Source organism: Acipenser ruthenus, chromosome 7, assembly GCF_902713425.1.
Source record: "Acipenser ruthenus chromosome 7, fAciRut3.2 maternal haplotype, whole genome shotgun sequence".
Classification (NCBI taxonomy): domain Eukaryota; kingdom Metazoa; phylum Chordata; class Actinopteri; order Acipenseriformes; family Acipenseridae; genus Acipenser; species Acipenser ruthenus.
In genome coordinates, this window is record NC_081195.1 from 8,144,492 (window position 1) to 8,167,010 (window position 22,519).

General features: G+C 40.2%; 2 protein-coding genes across 5 annotated transcripts in view; both read right to left on the reverse strand.

Moving 5' to 3' along the window:
* Positions 1–6,473, reverse strand: part of LOC117415382 (cadherin-23-like) — a 185,392-nt gene extending 178,919 nt beyond the window's left edge. The window contains exons 1-2 of the mRNA XM_059026260.1: positions 6,100–6,473; positions 4,904–5,106 (exon numbers count right to left, since the gene is read on the reverse strand). The gene's annotated coding sequence lies outside the window, so the exon portion shown is untranslated. The remainder of the gene's footprint in view (positions 1–4,903; positions 5,107–6,099) is intronic.
* A 1,840-nt stretch (positions 6,474–8,313) lies between these two features.
* LOC117415229 (equilibrative nucleoside transporter 3-like) lies at positions 8,314–20,776 on the reverse strand. 4 transcript variants are annotated; one of them, XM_034025280.3, is made up of 7 exons: positions 20,616–20,776; positions 18,343–18,466; positions 17,621–17,931; positions 12,849–12,931; positions 12,497–12,723; positions 11,182–11,344; positions 8,314–9,082 (listed from the first exon to the last, which is right to left on the reverse strand). In XM_034025280.3, exons 3-7 carry the CDS (start codon positions 17,924–17,926, stop codon positions 8,467–8,469), a joined length of 1,395 nt encoding a protein of 464 aa, XP_033881171.3. In that variant the 5' UTR covers positions 17,927–17,931; positions 18,343–18,466; positions 20,616–20,776; the 3' UTR covers positions 8,314–8,466. The 4 variants fall into 4 exon arrangements, with proteins under 4 accessions (XP_033881171.3, XP_033881169.3, XP_058882244.1 ...); XM_034025278.3 differs by having other exon boundaries at positions 18,307–18,466; positions 20,616–20,775; XM_059026261.1 differs by having other exon boundaries at positions 18,307–18,466; positions 20,611–20,775.
* Positions 20,777–22,519: the final 1,743 nt, after the last annotated feature.

Genomic DNA, 22,519 nt, shown 5'->3' on the forward strand with positions numbered 1-22,519 from the left:
TACTCTTGTACCAAATATGTTACTCACAATTAAAACAATGTATATATTTAATGAAATATGTTAAACATATATATATATATATATATACATGCTCTGTGGTTACAAAACACAGCCAGTATGTAGCCTGCTGGGGTCAGGTGACTGGAACCCCTCACTTGGATTGTTTACATCATGTGGATATGTTTGTTGTCCTCAGCATTATTCAAATGTAAAGCAGAATGTTCAGATCAGTACATTTTTCTAATAAGATAGTGGAAATCATTTCAGCAACTAATGCATGTCAAAGAAAATATTATAGGAAGGTTGGTGTTTCTTGTGCGTTTCACTTAAAAACCGGACATCAGGGCGTCTGGGCTTGTTAATTCCTGCCACACGGACACAGATGCCAATTCCTGGACTGTCCGGTCAAACCCGGACAGGTGGCAACCCTAACTCAGCGAGATGGTGTTGAATTCGCAATGCTCTGCAGCCCCCGTAAACAACAACACACATTCTCCCCATTCACTAAAGGTGTGACCTGGGGAGAATGTGTGTTGTTGTTTACGGGGGCTGCAGAGCATTGCGAATTCAACACGCTTGCAAACTGAAGGTTGTAGGTTCAAATCCCACAGACCGTTTTATTTATATAAAGAAAGATATGTAGGCAAATGTTCCATTTTAAAACAGAAATAAATCTTGTAATATAAATGATCCAGATGTCACAATAAGTGTGTTCCCCAGTATATTAATATGTTGACAAAACAAGTTAAATGTCATTAAACTTGGATGTCCTGTAATATACATATGCGAGGATAAAAGTGCCTGGGTCTGCAAAAAAATTCATTTGAAGAAAAAGGAGGAGATGGACATTTTTACCATCCTTTGGTGACTTATTTCTTACTGTGTGACGGGTGTTTTTTTTCTACATTTCACCTATGAGTATTGGGAACTACAAATTAAATATGGTGCTTTTGGTAGATTTACTTTTGCTGTGCCAATACCCTGAAAACACGTAAAGTATCCGTGCTGTATGGATAGTCACTGGCAGTTATCGTGCTTCGCTGGAACTTGGCACGAGGAACTACCGTTCCTCTCGATATTACTGTATTACATTTCTTATTAAATTACACACACATTTTATATATATATATATACACATATATATATATATATATACACACACACACACACACACATTATATATATAGCCGCTACTGGAAGGTAGGAAGCACTTTTTACACAGAGTTATAGATGTATGGAACAGCCTACCAGGTGAAATATAAAATACTTTGAACATTTTAAAAAAAAATGACTAGATTCTGTCTTTTAAAATTAGAAATGCGAACCAGGGACGAGTCTTGATGGCCCAAACGGTCTCTTCTGGTTCCTAAACTTTTCATATGTTCTTATCTATACATAACCCCTAATACTAACCTTAAAATAACATTTTCATCCCCAACCCTTAACTTAATACAAATCCTAAGAGACCAGATGGTAAGTAGGTTTGGAGTCTTTTTTTTTGTGAAGTACACACTTCTTAGTTAAAAGGTACACTGAAGGCGGCGCTAGTCCAAACTTGTCTCAACTTCACTCAGTTTCTTCTTATTTTGAAGTTATGGATGGCTGCGGTTTTATTAAAACATCAGTCTTTTTCTCTTGTGCTGCTTTTGCCTTTGCCCATCTCTTCAAGGCAGGACTATGCATTTATCTCCAGGACTTGTTTTGTAACAGCAACTGGAAACAAATTGAAAACTTCCCCCTGCGAGCCCCTGTGTTGCACAAAATGAATCTCATATACAAGTCAGTGCCCAGAAGCCATCAGGGTTTAGGATTACATTTACAGAATAATAAAGCACACCACCTGTGAACCTACCATTCGCTTTATTACCGTCTTTCCAACACAACGTCTGTCTGCAGATTGCTCTAGAAAAACTGCACACTTATCTCCCATGGCTATCGCCTCAGGTACACGATTTTATTCATATACACTTTAGTGGATCATAAATGTCCTAAAATTGTACAAATCTGCTTTTCAGAGGACCTCATTTCGCTGCATTTTAAAATGTCTGTAGAAATGTTAATGAGAGTGTATAAATGGCTGTCTGGAGGAGAGACATAGCAGGATTAATGAAGGTGTGCCGATACTCGGAATTGCCTTTAAGAAATCTAAATGTTCATTGTTGATTTACGGCCTTGATACAGCAGTAAAAATGTCACAGCCCAAGATGAGGAAAAAATACTTTTAATCAGTTTTTAAAACACTCAAGAGATTAAAAAATTGGAGTTCTTAATTGTTCCATTTCTACAAACTAGCTTTTTAACAATTAGACAAATGTTATAATTTTATTTTATTATATATTTTAAAAATGAAAATGCAGTTTTGATTTTAAAAATAGGAAAGCTAAGATAGAATAACTCATTTTGTAAAAATATGTTTTCAATCTTCAAAACAGTAAGAGTCCCTGCTTACCTGACAGAAAAAGGTAGAGCATTCCATAATTTAGGAGCTTTACAAGAAAAGGCCTTTCTCCAGTATTCTTTTTAATTCACCCTAGGAATAACCAGCAGCCCCACATCCTGTGATCTTTAGAGTGCGGTTAGGAGTATACAAGACCAAAAAATCCTAAAAGTAACTGGGTGCTAATCCATTCAGGGTGTTATAAAAGGTAAAAGCTACATACATTCTAAACTGCACAGGGAGCCAATGCAAAGAGTAATATGTTCACTTATTCTGGTTGTAGTCAGAATTCTGGCATTCCAGACAAAAGCACATTACAATAATCAATTCTAGATTAAACAAAGGCATGCATGACTCTTTCAGCATCAGACACAGACACAATAGGTCTAATTGTAGTTATATTTCTCAATAGATAAAAGGATACTTTGGTAACTTTCCTTATTCTCAAATGATAGGTCAGGATCAAAGATGAGCCCCACATTTGTCATTTCTAGTTTTAGTTCTGATGAGAGACTGCTAAAGTAACTCAAGTAAACTGACTTTTTTTTCAGTTGGTTCTGAGAGCCCACTACCATAACCTCTGTTTTTTATCAGAATTCAACATTAAAGTTCTGAGGCAGCCAACACTTGCTTTCAGCAAGGCAAGCCACTAATAACCCTTCAAAACAGGGTCTTAGTTCATACTGAAAGAAATAAAATCGAATTAAATGGTGGGCATTACTTCATACCAGCAGCAAATTAAAGGCGCTAGTTACATGTTCATTTTAATGAACTGATTGAACAATCTCGTATATTAAGTAAGTGTTTTGCCTGTTGCTGTAGGAATGAATAAATACCAAGCCTGTCTTAAGCGTTAGCCCTCCCCCTCCATTAACTGCAACTAATTATGTAGCTACCTTAATTAGTGTATTAGTAATTAATCATTTAATTAAAACGACAGGGTCCTTTTGAGAAGTGGCTATTAGTAAACCAAGGAAGCTTCAATTGGATTCTAGGGCTGTGTTACGGCTTGATATAAACGGTTAATTAGTAAATAATTACAGCGATGTCCATCAGAACGAGCGAGAAATCGATGTTTAAATTACTTTAAGGTTAATAACTAATGCAGCCACATCAAAACGTTTTCATATTTGTGTTAAAAACTAATCACAGGCTGCGTAATGACTAATGCGAAATGCAGCACAAGGCAACACTTCTGTAAATCATGCGTGCTTCACCGTTTCAAATTGTAGCAATAAACAGCAAATTCTAGAACCCAAAACAAACCCCACTATATGTGTTTGACTATTGTTTTTAAGGTAAAAAAATCGATGTGGATTCCACGAAACAGACAAAAAGAACGAGTGTAAGAGACCCTGAATGATTTCACAATACTTTTTTTTTTTTTTTTTTTGTAGAATTAAGTTATGGTTTCATAGGTGTTAGACTATAAACACAATGTGCCCCACAATGTACAGTCTATAAAAAGTCTATAAATCTTAACAGGACTTCATCGAATCATGCTAGGATACGCTGTGTGCATAAATTAGCACATTTTAGCCCGTCACCATCGTGAAAATACATGCATGAAGACCAGTTTTACACTTGCATATATGTGAAAGGATTTTAAGTGTCACTTAGTCATGAATCCATATTGAAAGATTGGTTGACATTGCCTTAATATTGCCAGAATGTACATCCCCATATTTAAAATAATGAATAAATCATCACAGGTTAAATGTAATATATGACAAATATGTTAAAATAACCGTTAACAGTTGCAGGTTATATATGCATTTGTGTGTGTGTATATAATATATATATATATATATATATATAGCTTACTGAATTAAAACTTTATAACGATAGAATGGGGAGTCAATTCAATTTAAAATGTAGCCTACGCACGTGTATTGGTCTAGTTTGGAAGTTCAGCATTGTTACAGCAGCTATAAACGGGTAATTAAAATATAAACGAGTCAGAAGGCGACTATTTTGTAAATTAATATGTAGTTACTATTGCCAACAGTAACCGGAGATCCTTTATGAGCGACAAGAGTTCATTCTGCACACCTCCAAAATGACTATAGCAATTCCGTGAATAGTTTAAAATTTAATAGGTTATAATTAATGCAATATGTACGTAGGTATACAGGCACGCGTTCATATATCAAATACCTCCAAACAGGACAACAGCCGATTATTGTAATAAATACACAGCGGACTTCTTTCTTTGTTGTTTATTTATTTAATTCCATCTGCCACGCTTATAACAAGCTACATTGCTAGATCAACACCGGTAATTATAGTTTCCAATTAGCCTGTATATATGTTTTCAACACTTCCCTTAAATGATATGTAGTCCAATAGTAACACGAACAGCGCACAAGAGAAAAACAAAACACTGTATTTGTGCATCCCAGGTATATGTTGTCATCTGTATGTTCTGCAAACGCAGTTCTGCATCCCTTCAAAAGCAACGCTTACCTGAACCTTCTCTTGAGATGCTGCGGGCGCCTCGAGGGAACGAAGCTCACTGCTGTCTAACTGAACGTTCAAGAGGTGTATACACCTTTCTCTCTCTCTTTTCCCTCTGAGTGAAAAATAAATGATCCACACGCACACGTTCTCCCGTCTTTCCTACCAACCCGCGTGCAGCCAAGCCGCCTTGTCTTTGCAGATTTCCAGGTCTTGAGAAGAAAAAAAAAAAAAAAAAACAAAACAAACTTTGATAACAGTTCTGTGAATGTGGGGCGCGGTCACCAGTCCATGCAGGCGCTGCCACAGACTGCCGGGTCGCTTCAATAGAGAAACACGAGGTTTCTTCTGGCTAGGCTACTGTGAGAGCAGGCACTAGATCCCAACTGCATCAGAATGAGCCTAGTTGCTCTTCTGCAAAGTGCGTCTCTGGGGCGCTTGCACAGAAACACAGACATACGCAGGTATATTTTATACGCGGTACTCCCTGCGACACATAGGTTACCATACACTGTATATCTGTTTACTGTAGCTAATAAAACATGAAAACAAGATGTGAAGGAATTATTTGGTATGTCATGCTAGAATATTTATATCTGTCAGTTCGCGTTATGTTTCCACGAAATGTTATTTTATTTAAACAATGAAGAGGTAATACAAATCATACATTTAGCGGTATAAATGCATACACTTCTCTTTCCCACACTTTTTCTCGTTAGCGTTGCTGTGTTTTTTTATTATTATTATTATTATTTAAACTGTTTTGTGTGCTTTCTTTTTTTTTGTTTACCCCATTTTCTTTCAGCACACCTGCATGTTCAATGGCGGTACAGCATCTTTAAAGATGGTAAACTGACCCAACTACACTCGTATATCAATATCTCTCCCTCACATTCACTCCTCCCTCCTGTTTCCCTTCCCTTCCCAAACGAAACAGCCTAAATTATTACAAAACTACCGCTTCTTGTATCCATTGTTTTGTTTTGTTTTTTCGTGCCATGAATATTTCAGCGAGCTAACAACCAGCACCTCTCGGTATGCTCGGCTGGTTTTACTCAGTTTGCCAGTGCGCCTGTCTGTTCCCTCGCCTCTCTTTCTCTCTCTCAACCTCTCAAATCCCTACAGAGTATGTAACATACTTTTTATGCCAACTGAGCTCAGGTGGCAAATAAATCGTCTGTGCTTGGTTCTCTCCTATAGAGTACCTTTTCATTTGAAATAAAACAGTAGCAAGGCACCCAACATTTTGCAGCACCTTGTCGTCGTAACCCTGCAGGCGCAACCTTTGAAACTATTCTAGTTCGGCCAATCTCACATTGCTAAACTGAAATTACAATTTATTGGGGGCTGACACACATAGAAGGAGCTTTGAACAGCTTGCACGGTCACGCTGCACTTGTCTCTAATTTTCATTAATTAACACCCCCCTCCTCAAATCTCCACTGCAAAACTGCTAGTAGAATTCACCTGTGTTCATCATGGCAGCGGCAAGTCTGTCAAAGCGCTCGCTATTGCATGGGCAAGCAGCGCCCTCTAGTGTCCCGGTGTGTTTATATATTGAAACAGCTCCATCATGGATTCTGCCGCCTTCTGGTGTTAAAGTTCTGACATGGAATGATACATTAGTTATAATTACATGAATATGTCGTATGTATATCGATTTGTGTATGGGACATGTGTAGAGTACTGTGCTATACCTGCTTTATGATTATTCCCTTCTCAGGAATACAATACAGCTATGGATGATTTGATCACGCCCACAGTGAAGCTGCTGAAAATGTTTGTGTGTGTGTGTGTGTGTGTGGCTGGGAGACGGGTGCACAAATTTAAAGCTTTTAGACTGTCACAGTGTGACTGGGAGCCATGATTCTATGGAACAGCGGCGTTTTAAATACGAAAGGAATAACCAAGCCGAGAGCGAAAACGTCTCGGTAAGCAGTAATCGTGACTGAAGAACAAAGAATGAAAATTCTGCATGTAACAGCAAGTTTATTGTGGTAATGCTTCAATAAGACCATTAGATATAACAGCGAGATCTGTCCAATAACCAGTACGTATAAACCTCTAGCCCGTAACTTTAATACAGTATTGTCAAGGTAAGACTGGATTTGTGACTGCTGGGGGTGGGGGTGGGGGTGGGGTTACAATAGCCGTGTTCCAAATTTCTCGGCTTGCATGCAAACAGGAAAAAGGGAAGGTAAAAAAAGCGGATCTGGTCAAACCATGTATTTGTTGTTTAGGGTGTTTGTTTGAGGAACTGTTAGGAGCTTCAAATGTCTTCTGTATTCCAGTCATGTGATTCATGAGGCTTGTGGCAGACAGTGATTGCTATCTCCCAGCAGCCTTTGGCGCTTCCAATCGCTGGGTCTCCTCTGGGTCCTGCGGCTATAACTCTGTCCCCTGATACCAGCATACGGGAAATTGTGCCGGAAAAGGACAGGAAATATACTTTTTCAAGCCAGCAGTGAGTTTAGTGACTCTCATATTCTTTATAAAGGGGCTTTCAGTCTTTAAAAGGGACAACAAAACAAAGACTATACACACAAATTGTAATGTACACTGACATGACCTGTGCAACGTGACTGGTTGGAGGGTTTGTGACGGTGTACAAAACAGCTGAGAACGGCTCACTTCCTCCCTCGCTCACAGGAAGCATAGAGTTTCCATTGCACTACAGTCACCAAGCTTTTAAGTGTTCTCATCGAGTCCACATTTAAAAAAAAAAACATTTAGATATTTTTTCCCACGAGGTGTTCAATTAGTTTACTGAACCAACGAGGTGTCAGTTAAGATATGACAAAGCTGGACTGAACTGGAGCTAGATTTGTAAACCGCTGGTAAAGGACGTGTTGTTTTCTTCTGCAGTTAGCAGCTTGTATCACAGTCGCAGTCCTTGGGGGTGGAGGGGTGGAACAGCCAGTGAATAAAAACAACCCGCCCACAGCCACTGGCTCCCAGAGCTGCCCTGGGAGGGAGAGGGGTTTTACACTTCATTAACCACACCTGAGCTTGTCTGCTTTAACTCAGGTGAGCCCAACCCAACAGAACAGGCTCAAATGTGTATCTTTCCATTGGAGAACAGTGCCATAGCCAAATCAGAATACAACAAGTTCAGAAAAGAAATACTACGCATTAGAGAAATAGAATACAGAAAAATTCAATAAAACTAAATTTAAAATCCTAATAAGAGTAGGAATGATTTAGATCCAGGTTTGTTTTTTTCCTGATGATGAATGGCGCAATATAGAAGCTACAGCCACTGCAGGGCCAACATCCTGCTTGCTGAATTTGGTAAAGCTCTGTGGTGTCTTACTAAGTTCAGAGAAGTCAAGTCTGATGCAACTATGCTGGTGTGCAGACTCAGTCAGCTGTGTTTACTGAGTCCTGTTTAGTCCAGAATAAAAACAAAACAAAAAACATAAAAGATAAGGATTCATATTTTTGATAATATTGTCCAAACATAACAGGTTTTTCTTACTTGCTGGAGATAAGAAAATGCTGAAAACATTAATTAAAAAAAAAAAAAAACTTTTTTTTTTTCTTTTTTAAAACGCCATCCTTTAAAACATATGTTATATATAATGCACGATCAGAACCGAAAAGGCAGACCCGGCTGCCAGCCCGAGCGTCAGGAAGAAGGACATGACCACGCCCGCCGCCTCCGCCAGCTCCTTCTGCACCATCTTGGGCCCGTAGATCATAGGCAGGGTGCCCAGGTAGCCATTGGAGAGGCCCAGGAGGGAGACGAACACCACGGGGTAGACATCCTGGGCAAACAGCACGGTGGGGATGTGGCCGCGGGGCTGGTAGTTGCAGAATATGAAGAGCGGCACGAAGACTGTGCGAAGGGCCACCAGGGCGGGCAGGAGCCGGCTCTTGGGCCCCGGAGCCTGGACCCAGGCTGTGATCTGGCGCCCACAGAAGTCCGCCACGTTGTACAGAAAGAAGCTGGTGAGCGGGGTGAAGTACTTGGTGGTCCAGGGACTGCCCGTGTCCTTGCTCACGGATTCGATGCCGGAAGAGATGGCCGGGAACACCACAATGGAGACGCAGAAGACATAGAAGACGCAGAGACCCAGAACCGCGGTCCGCTGCAGGATAGGGCGCAAGGGCGGGACGGAGGGGGTGCCATTCCCAGAGACACCACAGGGGGGCGACGCTCTCTCCTCGGGGCTCTGCATGTAGTACCTGCAAAATGATTTCAAAGTATTGTAGATTTAAAACCTGGGAAAAGTAATACGATGTACCCATAACTTGTTAAAACTCAATTCACTGACAAACTTTCTCGACATCTTCAAATATTTCACTGAATAATATCATTAGCTGTTTTACTGATTGATCAGGGATGGAAATAAGACTCCTACTGCATAGCAATTTCACCCATTCCAGGTTCTACTGCAAGCTTGATTAGCCACAGTGCACAGGTAACAAACTCAGGTGTGTCTTACTAAACACAGTAAAAACAAGGAATGGGTCAAACTGCTATGCAATGGGAGTCTTACTGCCATCCCTGGATTAATAACCACACTGATATTAGAACCACTGGTGCTGAAGCTTTAGTGAATCTAACAGTGAAGTGTGCAAGTGAGTTTATTTTGGGCATCATAGTTCTTTAAACAGGGTAATACTGGGACAGTTTTATCATGGTTTTTATACCAAAATGCGGTTTGAGCCATTTTTTTCCTAAAAGTAAAATATGACTGTAAATCTTATTAAAAGTTGTTTGTCCTGGAACATAAATTGGTGCAAATTGCATTTTGCTGTACAGAACTTGATAAATCAGCCCCAGCGTATATATAAAGTGTTACAGCGTTGTTTTTCAAGCTAAGAAATGTGATGACACTGGAATACTGTTACAGTGCAGCTTCCAGGATAACTAGGGTTAATCGCACTGGGTAAAGAAGAGCCAGCAACAAAACAGACAATGGCAGAGCTGCACAAGACTGCCCCTTGTGCTACACCTAAGAGTTGCAGTCTCTCTCTCCTTGTCACTTTCAATTTCAGTGAGCAATGTGGTAGCAGATATAACACCAAGGAATTCAGATTTATAGCTGTGAGAGAGAAGCACATAGGAGCGTCACTGTGTGTGTGTGTGAGAGTGTTTGTCTGTGTGTGTGTGTGTGTGTGAGTGAGTGAGTGAGTGTTTGTCTATGTGTGAGTATTTTAGTTTCTGTCTGTGGTTGCTAGTTTCCCTGTGGTCTCTGCTTTAGTTTCGGTGTGGTTTTCATAGAGCTTTCTGACAAAACGTCTGCAATCGGAAAAACAAAGTGGTCTCTTCTAAAGCTGTTTCATTTCTGAAAGAAGAATGATCCCTCTAACTGAGACAATGGGAGAAAGAGATCTGGAATTAAATGAATAGCTGGCGTGCTGCAGTTTCGTATAACGAATCAGTTTGTTACAGACTGTACTGTTACAGAGTAAAATGCATGAAGCAATCACCTTTAAAGCTCATCTTTAAATAGACTGCAAAGCAATGCTTCCTACTGAAAATTATACTGGATGATTCTTCAGGTTACATAAATACATAAATAAATCTTTCCTTGTATTCTATCACAAAACCTTTCTTCTTTAAGCATCACTAGGCTGTGAACACTATTATAGACACAATTTAACACAGTTAGAAAAACAGAGCTATAAAATCTGCTGCACAATGGAGACTGAGGTCCTATAATCTTAAACACAGGGTGTGACCCTAAAGAGCAGTTGCAGAAAACATTAAAATATGAACAGCAAAACAATAGGTGAAATAGGGGGATGTTACAGTGCGACATAGGGATGGTCATATTTTAGTGTTGAGATCTCTAAACATTTGTAAGTGTTAAACATTTAGAATTGTGGCCAAAAGTTTATATGGGTGTTTGTCTTGGCGTACAGTGCTGGCCAAGTTATCATATATTCAATATTTCATAAAAAATTACACATAGCAGGGTTGGAAATAAGACTCCCATTGCACAGCAGTTTGCTATATTCCTGGTTTCACTCTAAGTTTAATCAGACACACCTGAGCTTGTTACTGTTACACTGTGGCTAATCATCAAGCTCATGGTAAAACTTGGAATGGGTGAAACTGCAATGCAATAGGAGTCTTATTTCCGGGACTGCATGCAGTCATATACACATGCTACACTAATGTATAAACTGTGATGGATAGCTTCTTATGAAGGCTTTTCTGATTGGTTACAAACATTCCTGGTATGTTCAAGTTACAAGCATTATATCTCAAAGCTGAAACGTTTAGGACATGAAACAGAAGTGAAGTGACTGAAGCTCAGGCAGGTCGGTCTCACCTGCAGTAGGTGAGTCGAGGCAGGAGCAGGTACATGACGATACACAGCACCACGAACACATCAGCTAACAGGAAGAACGCCAGCGCGCTGTCTGTGACATCAGCGGCCGCCGCGAGATCCACCACTGAGGCGACAGCACACAGAGTCCCGCCCATCGCCTGCCCTGCGGTGGAGAGAGAGAGAGACACACCGGCACAATGCGCATCGTAAGAAACCAGCCAATCAGAGCTAGGGATCAACCACCGTTCCAGACCATCGTACTCTGTGCACAGAACACCACGGCACAACTTCTCAATGAAAATGTTTTACATGTAAAATAGCATGTGTTGAGGGCTTGCTTTTTATAAAGACATTAACATTGTGGAGGTTTTACACTCTGTGAGCTCAATAATAATAATAATAATAATAAATAATAATAACTCCAATTGTAGAGCAGTTTAGTCCAGCTTTTTTATTTTTTAAATAAGACTCCCATTGCAGAGAAGTATCAATCTATGTATTATGAATACTTTTGTTCAGTTGTGTGTTAAATGTGTGTTCTATGTAATGTCAATACTGTTTTTTTTATTTTTAACACTAACTGTATCACAGGAAACTGAAGAGATAAAGGGTGAGAAAGGAGTCTGTTTCACTTCAGTGACACACTTTAATAACTAGTTACATTTAGGCAGCGGTGGCCAGTTTGCCCTTTACACAAGTTTCCTATAGTAAAAGCACAGCAAAGTATAATAAAGCAGCGAAAGCATGGTAAATCATTGCTAAGCACTGTAAAGAATAGCGAGGTATGATAAAGCATATTAATAAACATGGAAAACAGGAGTAAACTATGGTAAATGTGTTTAATTGGCAAACTATTTAAATTTATATTTCTATTCAGCTGGAAGTCACACCATACTGATGATCTGAACAGCCCCTTGTTAACCTGTCGTGTTGTGTGCTCTTCTGCCCTGCTGTCATATACAGGATGCGCTAACCAGCTCTCAGTCTCTGGCATTTACAGCACAGTGCACTACTGCATATTATATTTTACAGGTAAAGGGGTTGTATTGTCATATATTTTTAGGTTTATAGATTTGGAAACAATTGTAGTTAAAAGGCTTATCATTGGATTTTATTAAGTTTCCTTTAGCAGGGATGGAAATAAGACTCCTATTGCATAGCAGACTCACCCCATTCCAGGTTTCACTATGAGCTTGATTAGCCGCAGTGTGTAGGAAACAAGCTCAGGTGTGACTTGTTAACTCATAGTAAAACCAGGAGTGGATCAGACTGCTTATTTCCATCCCTGCTTTAGTATTTGTGACCGTGTCTGTACCGGAGATGAGCGCCTGTGAGATGCGCATGGGGAATCTTCCGCTCACTCCAAACAGGCTGCCCGTGAAGATGTTGGAGGCCCCGCTGACCACGGCCACACACACCAGCGTGGCCACGAAGAACTCCTGCATCACCGCCGATGTGTCCACTTTGACCAGAGCCGTGGTGATCACGAATATCACCAGCATCACCGCCAAGGAGCTCAGCACCCGCACTGCAGAAGAGACCCTGCAGGGAGAGGGAGGGGCAGGGAGGGAGAGAGGAGGATGAGCGAGGAGGTGGAGAAGGGTTCGTATGGCATAGTATATCAACAGTATAACATACGAATAAAAAAACTGAACAAAAGAACCTACTTATTAACCAAGATGAAGTTGAGCAACAGGCACAGAACAGAGGGCACAGTGGATGCTATAGAGAGGTAGCTTTCAAAGTAATTCTGAAAAACAAATCAATTGAGTAAATGTTTAGTTAGGGAGATTTCAATAGCAGGACGAATTAAGATCCCCGTAATGAAAGCTGACGTGGGGAAATCGCAGAATGCAGCAGTTTCCTGAGCATGATGCTACTCTATAAAAAGTCTGGGCTTCATCGTCCAGGTTGCTACCGGTATCAGGATTAATTCTTAATTCTAGTAATAGTAATTTTTCATTCCTTCTTCAGGAATAAAAATAACTCTGCCGTATCTGGTGAAGTAAAACAGAGATGCTGTCAAAGCTCTGGAAAGCCAGTGTGAACTCAACAGCCCAGGCTTCCTGCTGCTCAGTGAGAAACAGCTCTGCTCCCTGACACAGAGTCACATGAACAGAACAAACTGCAGCATCAGGAAACCAAAAAACACCCGAGATGGTGTGGTTAATACAAATCCATTTCCAAGCCAACCAAACATTACTGTGCTGCAATACATTTCACTTTACTGAACTCCACTATGCTTTACTATGCTTCAATACCCTATACATCACTACACTCATTTGATACACTAGACTATACTTCACTACCCTCTATAATATCTTTCCCTACTTGCAGCTAGGGTGAATTTCGCTGAAAGACATCAATAGAACTGAAGCATAGACGGTTTCTTGCTCTGACGTGCTTTCTTATTTTTCTTTAAATCGCACCTTTAAAAACTTGAAACATTTTTTTGTTCCAGCTTCCTTTAGAACACATCGTGTGAACCATCTTCTCTGTCCGACTATTAGGGTTATATATGAATTACAATGAGGTCCACAACAGAGGCCTTATCCTATCATACTGTAATCCCCTATCCTTCAGAACTGAGATGAGAGATTTACCAAGCTGTGTGTAGTAACTGTAGCTAACAGTGTTTTAATTTGCTCTGCAGAGATTCAGTGCCTGAGTGTTTATGCGCGCTCCGATTCTCGTGACTGTGATGCAGACAGGGTCTTGTGATGTTAATCACTGGGGCAGGGAGATGAATCCATTCTGAGAAGCTCAGCCCAAACCCACATACTGCACACAGGGAGGGAGTAAGGAGTTCACACAGCCAGAAGAGACATTCCTCTCTTTTCTTGGGAAATAAACTGATGCAAATTCAAATGAATGTTGTTTACTTCATGCATACATAATACACCGTGTCACAAACCCGGTGGAGGGTCAGCTCGGCCAATCAGAGCCAGGCTTACTGTCCGACATTAAAAGAAGCCTTCAGAGATTTAAAATCTTGAAACTCGCTATACCAGTGGCTTTAGTATAAAACAATAAAAAAGAAAAAAAAATACCAGGTACAAATAAAAGGGCTTCTGACTCCTTGGTTAAACCCAATTAAACCCATTTCATCCGAAAACGCTGTGAAAATGAGGTTTTGTGATAAACCCGGTTCAGACATTTTGGGCCGTATTTTCAAAAGCGTTTTCCTCCATTCTTTAATTAACCATGTTAATGTTACAACACGAAAAACAAAACACACTAAGAGAACTTGAAATAGATAAGTTACGGTGTTTGATTCTAGTTGTGTAAAATCAACAGGTGTTTTACTGCTTTCAGAAAAATAATTAAAAACTAGAGTAAAGGCTACAGACGTGCTCAAATTTGTTGGTACCCTTACAGCTCATTGAAATAATACTTCATTCCTCCTGAAAAGTGATGAAATTAAAAGCTATTTTATTATGTATACTTGCATGCCTTTGGTATGTCATAGAATAAAGCAAAGAAGCTGTGAAAAAAGATGAATTATGGCTTATTCTACAAAGATATTCTAAAATGGCCTGGACACATTTGTTGGTACCCCTTAGAAAAGATAATAAATAATTGGATTACAGTGATATTTCAAACTAATTGGTTTCTTTAATTAGTATCACACATGTCTCCAATCTTGTAATCAGTCATTCAGCCTATTTAAATGGAGAAAAGTAGTCACTGTGCTGTTTGGTATCATTGTGTGCACCACACTGAACATGGACCAGAGAAAGCAAAGGAGAGAGTTGTCTGAGGAGATCAGAAAGAAAATAATAGACAAGCATGGTAAAGGTAAAGGCTACAAGACCATCTCCAAGCAGCGTGATGTTCCTGTGACAACAGTTGCAAATATTATTAAGAAGTTTAAGGTCCATGGAACTGGAGCCAACCTCCCTGGGCGCGGCCGCAAGAGGAAAATCGACCCCAGATTGAACAGAAGGATAGTGCGAATGGTAGAAAAAGAACCAAGGATAACTGCCAAAGAGATACAAGCTGAACTCCAAGGTGAAGGTACGTCAGTTTCTGATCGCACCATCCGTCGCTTTTTGAGCGAAAGTGGGCTCCATGGAAGAAGACCCAGGAGGACTCCACTTTTGAAAGAAACATAAAAAAGCCAGACTGGAATTTGCTAAAATGCATATTGACAAACCACAATCCTTCTGGGAGAATGTCCTTTGGACAGATGAGTCAAAACTGGACCTTTTTGGCAAGTCACATCAGCTCTATGTTCACAGACGAAAAAATGAAGCTTTCAAAGAAAAGAACACCATACCTACAGTGAAACATGGAGGAGGCTCGGTTATGTTTTGGGGCTGCTTTGCTGCGCCTGGCACAGGGTGCCTTGAATCTGTGCAGGGCACAATGAAATCTCAAGACTATCAAGGCATTCTGGAGCGAAATGTACTGCCCAGTGTCAGAAAGCTGTCTCAGTCGCAGGTCATGGGTCCTCCAACATGATAATGACCCAAAACACAAAGCTAAAAGCACCCAAGAATGGATAAGAACAAAACATTGGACTATTCTGAAGTGGCCTTCTATGAGTCCTGATCTGAATCCTATCGAACATCTATGGAAAGAGCTGAAACTTGCAGTCTGGAGAAGGCACCCATCAAACCTGAGACAGCTGGAGCAGTTTGCTCAGGAAGAGTGGGCCAAACTACCTGTTAACAGGTACAGAAGTCTCATTGAGAGCTACAGAAAACGTTTGATTGCAGTGATTGCCTCTAAAGGTTGTGCAACAAAATATTAGGTTAGTGGTCCCATCATTTTTGTCCATGCCATTTTCATTTGTTTTCTTATTCACAATATTATGTTGAATAAAAAATCAAAAGCAAAGTCTGATTTCTATTAAATATGGAATAAACAATGGTGGATGCCAATTACTTTTGTCAGTTTCAAGTTATTTCAGAGAAAATTGTGCATTCTTTGTTTTCTGTGGAGGGGTACCAACAAATTTGAGCACGTCTGTATATGGCCTTTAATAGAGGCAGTATTTAGCTATCCATCTGCCTGAGCTTAGATCATTAAAATAGACTGAGTTATATATCAGGACTGATCCCTTCATTAATGTTGTGCAGCTGTTCTAAATCAAGAATCCTTTTTTTTAAGCAGTGATCAGTTAAGGTATTTCCTATTATTCGGGAGTCGGATACATTTGTTTGCAGAACGTTTCCTCCCGAGACTGCTGCAAAGATGCCACGCTGAATTAATCGATGTGCTTCTGCCAGAAGGGTGCACTAATTAAATATTCAAGGCTATTAAGCTAATTAGCAGTGGCAGCGGCTGTGAGGATGATGAAAAGGACTCCCAGCCAAACCAAATCGCTTATCAGAACCAATTCAAATGAGTTGCACTTTCAGGAGGAACACAAAGCAAATACCATCTCAAACGTCGTGCAAGGGCTGGATTGGAAAAGCTCCAAGTCAAATAAAACAACATTCATTGTGCTATTCTGTAAAGCAAACCCTGTGAGTACAGTAGCTCATCATTCAAGCCAGTGTGTCAGTTATTTTAAAAAGTCTAGCTTTGAATCGTGATCCATAACAGAGGTATGTATTGCTTGTATCGTCATACAAGACCACAACACAGCTCACTGTAGTTCACTAAGTGGCTCTTGAATGAAGTGTGCTCTGTAGTTGGTATGAACACATACCTTCCCTATCCTATGCATCGTACAAGCAGCCCACCAGGACCCTCACATGCATTGTGATACAGATCCTATTCACAACCTAAATGTTTAGAAATACTAAAAGAAACTTAATACATTCAGTGCCAAGCGCTCCAGACATTGATGACACATGGAAAGACTTCCAGTCGAAAACATTTGTCAGTGAATTGATTACGCTTCTTTCAGCATTTCTAAACATTGTAATTCGAATTTAGTCCCTGAAAGATGGTTCACACAACTTGTACTAATATTGAGTTACAAAAGAAGGAGTTGGCCATTTAAAAGGTGTGATATTTAAAAAGAAAGGAAGAATAGGAAACAGTCTATGCTTCAGTGCTGTTGCTGTTGTCTCCCTGCTAACAGCGAAGGATTTACAGGGTTAGAAACTGCTACTAGTCTTGTATCCAGCCCTGGGTTTCACAACTCCCCTTGCATTGGTAGATTATTGAAAATCAACAGGCACCCTGAATTTGAGCAATCTGGCCCCTGCTAAATCTGCTCTGAACTGATTGACCTTGAATCTCACCTGTGAGTCTGCAGGTTGACCATTAGGAGTCATTCATGCAGCTACAGGGTGTGAACAATATGTTTAACAGGGTCTGCTCAAACTTCTAGCGACTGAATCATTCGCAGGATACACTTAGTTGATGGTAGTTTGGAAAGCCAAGACTGCATGCAGCAGGGCGGGTGTAAGTTTCTAACCCTAATTTATCACTATCGAGTGCTGAACAGTCACAGCTGGAATCAGCAGCCTCTGGCACTCACGCTCAGGTCGGAGCTGTGGCTGGGGGACGAGCTGTTGGTCAGCTTGTACAGCCAGTAATGTTTGGCTGTGATGAAGAAGTTCCAGGGCAGCAGTGAGCCAACCCCAAGGATGAAGAAGATGATGTAGACCAGGTTGTAGTGGTCCTGGGGTTTGTCTCCAGCTGCGGTGTACAGGCTTCGGGCCGGGGTATGCTCAGTCAGCAGGGGGGACTGGTCCTCCTCCTCTTCCTCTTCCTCGTCCCCTGACTCCACTGGGGACAGGTAGGCAGAGTTCACACTGCCTGTGAGGGCTTCCGACTCCTCCATCGTGACTGAAAACACAAACACAGCAGGGTGTGGGAATGACGGGTGGCCAGCAGGTGGTGTCGGTGTGTATATTTAGCAGTAGACGTAGAATATTCAATTGAAAATACTGATTAAGTCTTTAAATAGAAAGTTTGTCATTGCAAAATATTTGTGAAACTATACCCTTCCAGCGTTGTCATTCCAGTTGTGGTAATAAGCTAATCAGACAGTGAATTCAGCTAGCCGTCAATTACTGCTATCACTCTTCACATGGTACAGTCAAGTTAGTCTAGGGAGACAGGGTGGACTGTCTCCCTAGACGTTTGTTCCTTGTGTTACACCCCCCCCCCCCCCCTCCCCTCCCCTCCCCTCCCCTCCCCTCAAAAGGCATGTTCTCTAACCTTAACTTAGCAGATGTCCCAGCAGCTGCTTCTTACCCTCTCCAGTGGACAGGGAGTGACCGGGTGTGGTATGCCCAGGCTCAGGAACTCATTCTAGGATGGGATCACACTCCACAGCTGAGGTCTATCTGGAGATCAGAGGCCCAACTTCTCTGTAAACCTGGAAGATAAGACACATAGTCACTGGCATGCTCCATACACCTCAGGACAGGTTCAGACAAGTCAAGACCAAATCCATAGTGTTGTTCAAAGTGCCTATAAGACAGTGCTGCAACAAATATTGGACCATTTGAACAGACGCTGTTTGAAATGTAAAGGACCACATTCGTACGTGTTCATGTAACAGAACCTATGAATGGAGTGTGTAACAAATATATCATGCAAAAGAAACCAATGCATGAGAGACATCTGAAATAAAAACCACATGATGTGCTGCACAGATCAGTTCTTCTATCCTTTCTTTAACAGGGAATTTGATGGGCTACTTGTTTATTTTTGTTTCTCATGAGATTGTTGTTTACTGTAAGAAGGTAGGCATTATTCTTTTGTATCCAAGCTAATTCAAATTTCACAATATTGGAACATGCAAAAAATTCATGCACCTGCACTTCTACAAAACCATTGTATAGCGTAAAGTTGTTAGAAAGTACTTGTAGCCTAGCCACCTTACTCCATTTCTGAATCAAAATAAATGTGACTCGGTTGGGTTACTCACACACAGCACTGACAGCGAATGACAGTCGCTCATGCTGCAGAGAGGAAACTCATCCTTACAGATGGATAGACAGTCAGACAACAGATTGCAGTCCAATAGTAACTGACTTATGCTGGGACTGTGCCTCTTGCTGCATGACATGTTGAGCTGTGTTGCACAGAATTGCAGGACAGTTTCAATGCAACTTTTTGCATGGCATAGGCAGAGAATTTGGGGTACAAAGACCACCCAACAACATCTAAATGCAACCAAGAGGAATCTAGGACAGGTTAGGAAAGAATTATTTAACCAGACCCCCAAATTATACCAGAACGAAAAAATATATATATTTCCAAGCACCATGTAAAAAAAAAGAAAAAATCCCAGAACAACAACTAGCCTACAGCAAGCATAGTACAGTTGAATTAGTTTCAAGGCATACACTCGCCCTGTTCCAACAATCTCACACAGCAGAGCAGTAAACAACACCGTTCTATAGCAAGCCAAATTATCATTTAGAGATATCTCAAATTGCATTTTAAGATATCTTGAAATATTCTGAGATATCTGTAAAACATTTGCAGATATCTCAAATTGAATTCCAGATATCTTTAATTGTGCAGTTTTTAAGATATCTAAAATTAATTTATAGATACCTGTAAATCAATTTGAGATATCTAAAAATGAAATAATGATATCTCAAATTGATTTACAGATAATAGGGTATTGTTAGGTCACACTAAAGACCCTGAGAGTATATATCCGACTGAGTTCAAAAGAACACTTATAGCTTAAATCAAATCAAAGCCTTCGCAAGGTAAAGCACAGAAAAACACGTCACAGTTATAGAAAATCACACACTTGTATAGTAAGTTTGTTACTCAGGAAACGTTCAGTTTACAAAGTATTTGCACAACCCCACCCCCAAAGAAAATACAGACTTAATGTGTATGGTGGCATACCATGATAGTAAATCAGGGATTTAACCCTTAAATTAACCCTTAATTGTTAATGATGAAAAACGAAGCACATGAAACTGTGTCGGTAAGTGACATGCAAATGTATCAAAGTAAACTACTTTTTAATTTCTTTTTTAGTATAATTTAACTATCTCTTCTTAGCGTTGTTTGTGAATTAATGTTGTTGGTTTTTAATCTCTTACTTTTTTGCGGCAATTACATTGCTGTAGATTGATTTATCATAGTGGTTACCGTTTAATAAGACAACTAGCACAAGTATCGTATACTAACTTATAGTATGTATACAGAAGTGACCGTGTGGCAGTTTTCACTTCGCAGCAAAAACAAATACAATTCATACTGCTAAAATGAAGTATTGTCGGAACCACAGTCGAAAAACAACAGCTTACTACAAACCAGCCGATAGAAATATGTTAAACACAATACCGGCAGCTCCAAAATAACACAAATACACACTTCCTAGAGTAAGAGGATAGTATTTTTTTTTTTAACTTTTATACATTTATTGCAATTGTGTACGGTCAAGTCAACTTTCAAGTGAAGTGCAAATCTTAATTACCGATGACTCTACATATACACACAATCGATTGGCTGAGCTGCGTTTTATAGATTCAGTAAATGGTAACGAACCCGACCTGTGTCGCTAAGGTCTGTGTTGTATCGGCGGATCCTGTTCTCTTCTCAGATGCATATTCATAAACATCTCAGCAGCAATGAGACCTAACACTTCCGTGAACAGAACTCGCAATCGCACACAGAGAGGGAGCATTCTCGTCAGAACGCAAGACCAGGCGTATCCAATACATTACCTATCCAATGGCTCACAAACAAGTTTATGTATATGTGTGTGTGTGTATATATATATATATATATATATATATATATATATATATATATATATATATATATAGTACTGTGCAAAAGTTTTAGGCAGGTGTGAAAAAATGCTGTAAAGTAAGAATGCTTTCAAAAATAGACATGTTAATAGATTATATTTATCAATTAACTAAATGCAAAGTGAGTGAACAGAAGAAAAATCTAAATCAAATCCATATTTGGTGTGACCACCCTTTGCCTTCAAAACAGCATCAATTCTTCTAGTTACACTTGCACAAAGTCAGGGATTTTGTAGGCATATAGTCAGGTGTATGATTAAACAATTATACCAAACAGGTGGTAATGATCATCAATTCAATATGTAGGTTGAAACACAATCATTAACTGAAACAGAAACAGCTGTGTAGGAGGAATAAAACTGGGTGAGGAACAGCCAAACTCAGCTAACAAGGTGAGGTTGCTGAAGACAGTTTACTGTCAAAAGTCATACACCATGGCAAGACTGAGCACAGCAACAAGACACAAGGTAGTTATACTGCATCAGCAAGGTCTCTCCCAGGCAGAAATTTCAAGGCAGACAGGGGTTTCCAGATATGCTGTCCAAGCTCTTTTGAAGAAGCACAAAGAAACGGGCAATATTGAGGACCGTAGACGCAGTGGTCGGCCAAGGAAACTTACTGCAGCAGATGAAAGACACATCATGCTTAGTTCCCTTCGTAATCGGAAGATGTCCAGCAGTGCCATCAGCTCAGAATTGGCAGAAAACAGTGGGACCCTAGTACACCCATCTACTGTCTGGAGAAGTCTGGTCAGAAGTGGCCTTCATGGAAGACTTGCGGCCAAAAAGCCATACCTCCGACGTGGAAACAAGGCCAAGTGACTCAACTATGCACGAAAACACAGGAACTGGGGTGCAGAAAAATGGCAGCAGGTGCTCTGGACTGATGAGTCAAAATTTGAAATATTTGATTGTAGCAGAAGGCAGTTTGTTTGCCGAAGGGCTGGAGAGCGGTACACGAATGAGTGTCTGCAGGCAACAGTGAAGCATGGTGGAGGTTCCTTGCAAGTTTGGGGCTGCATTTCTGCAAATGGAGTTGGGGATTTGGTCAGAATTAATGGTCTCCTCAATGCTGAGAAGTACAGGCAGATACTTATCCATCATGCAATACCATCAGGGAGGCATCTGATTGGCCCCAAATTTATTCTGCAGCATGACAACGACCCCAAACATACAGCGAAAGTCATTAAGAACTATCTTCAGCGTAAAGAAGAACAAGGAGTCCTGGAAGTGATGGTATGGCCCCCACAGAGCCCTGATCTCGACATTATCGAGTCTGTCTGGGATTACATGATGAGAGAGAAGCAACTGAGGCTGCCTAAATCCACAGAAGAACTGTGGTTAGTTCTCCAAGATGTTTGGGCCAACCTACCTGCCGAGTTCCTTCAAAAACTGTGTGCAAGTGTACCTAGAAGAATTGATGCTGTTTTGAAGGCAAAGGGTGGTCACACCAAATATTGATTTGATGTAGATTTTTCTTCTGTTCACTCACTTTGCATTTTGTGAATTGATAAATATAAACTATTAACATGTCTATTTTTGAAAGCATTCTTACTTTACAGCATTTTTTCACACCTGCCTAAAACTTTTGCACAGTACTGTGTGTGTGTATATATATATATATATATATATATATATATATAT

Bases quoted from the DNA above. Each gene is read 5' to 3' on its own strand.
- LOC117415229 (XM_034025280.3), bottom strand. From the start codon at position 17,926: ATGGAGGAGTCGGAAGCCCTCACAGGCAGTGTGAACTCTGCCTACCTG. The intron at 12,932-17,620 runs GTGAGTGCCAGA...TTTGTTTTTCAG, and splicing joins GCCACAGCTCCGACCTGAGC to AATTACTTTGAAAGCTACCT. The intron at 11,345-12,496 runs GTACAGACACGG...TCTCCACCGCAG, and splicing joins CTCACAGGCGCTCATCTCCG to GGCAGGCGATGGGCGGGACT.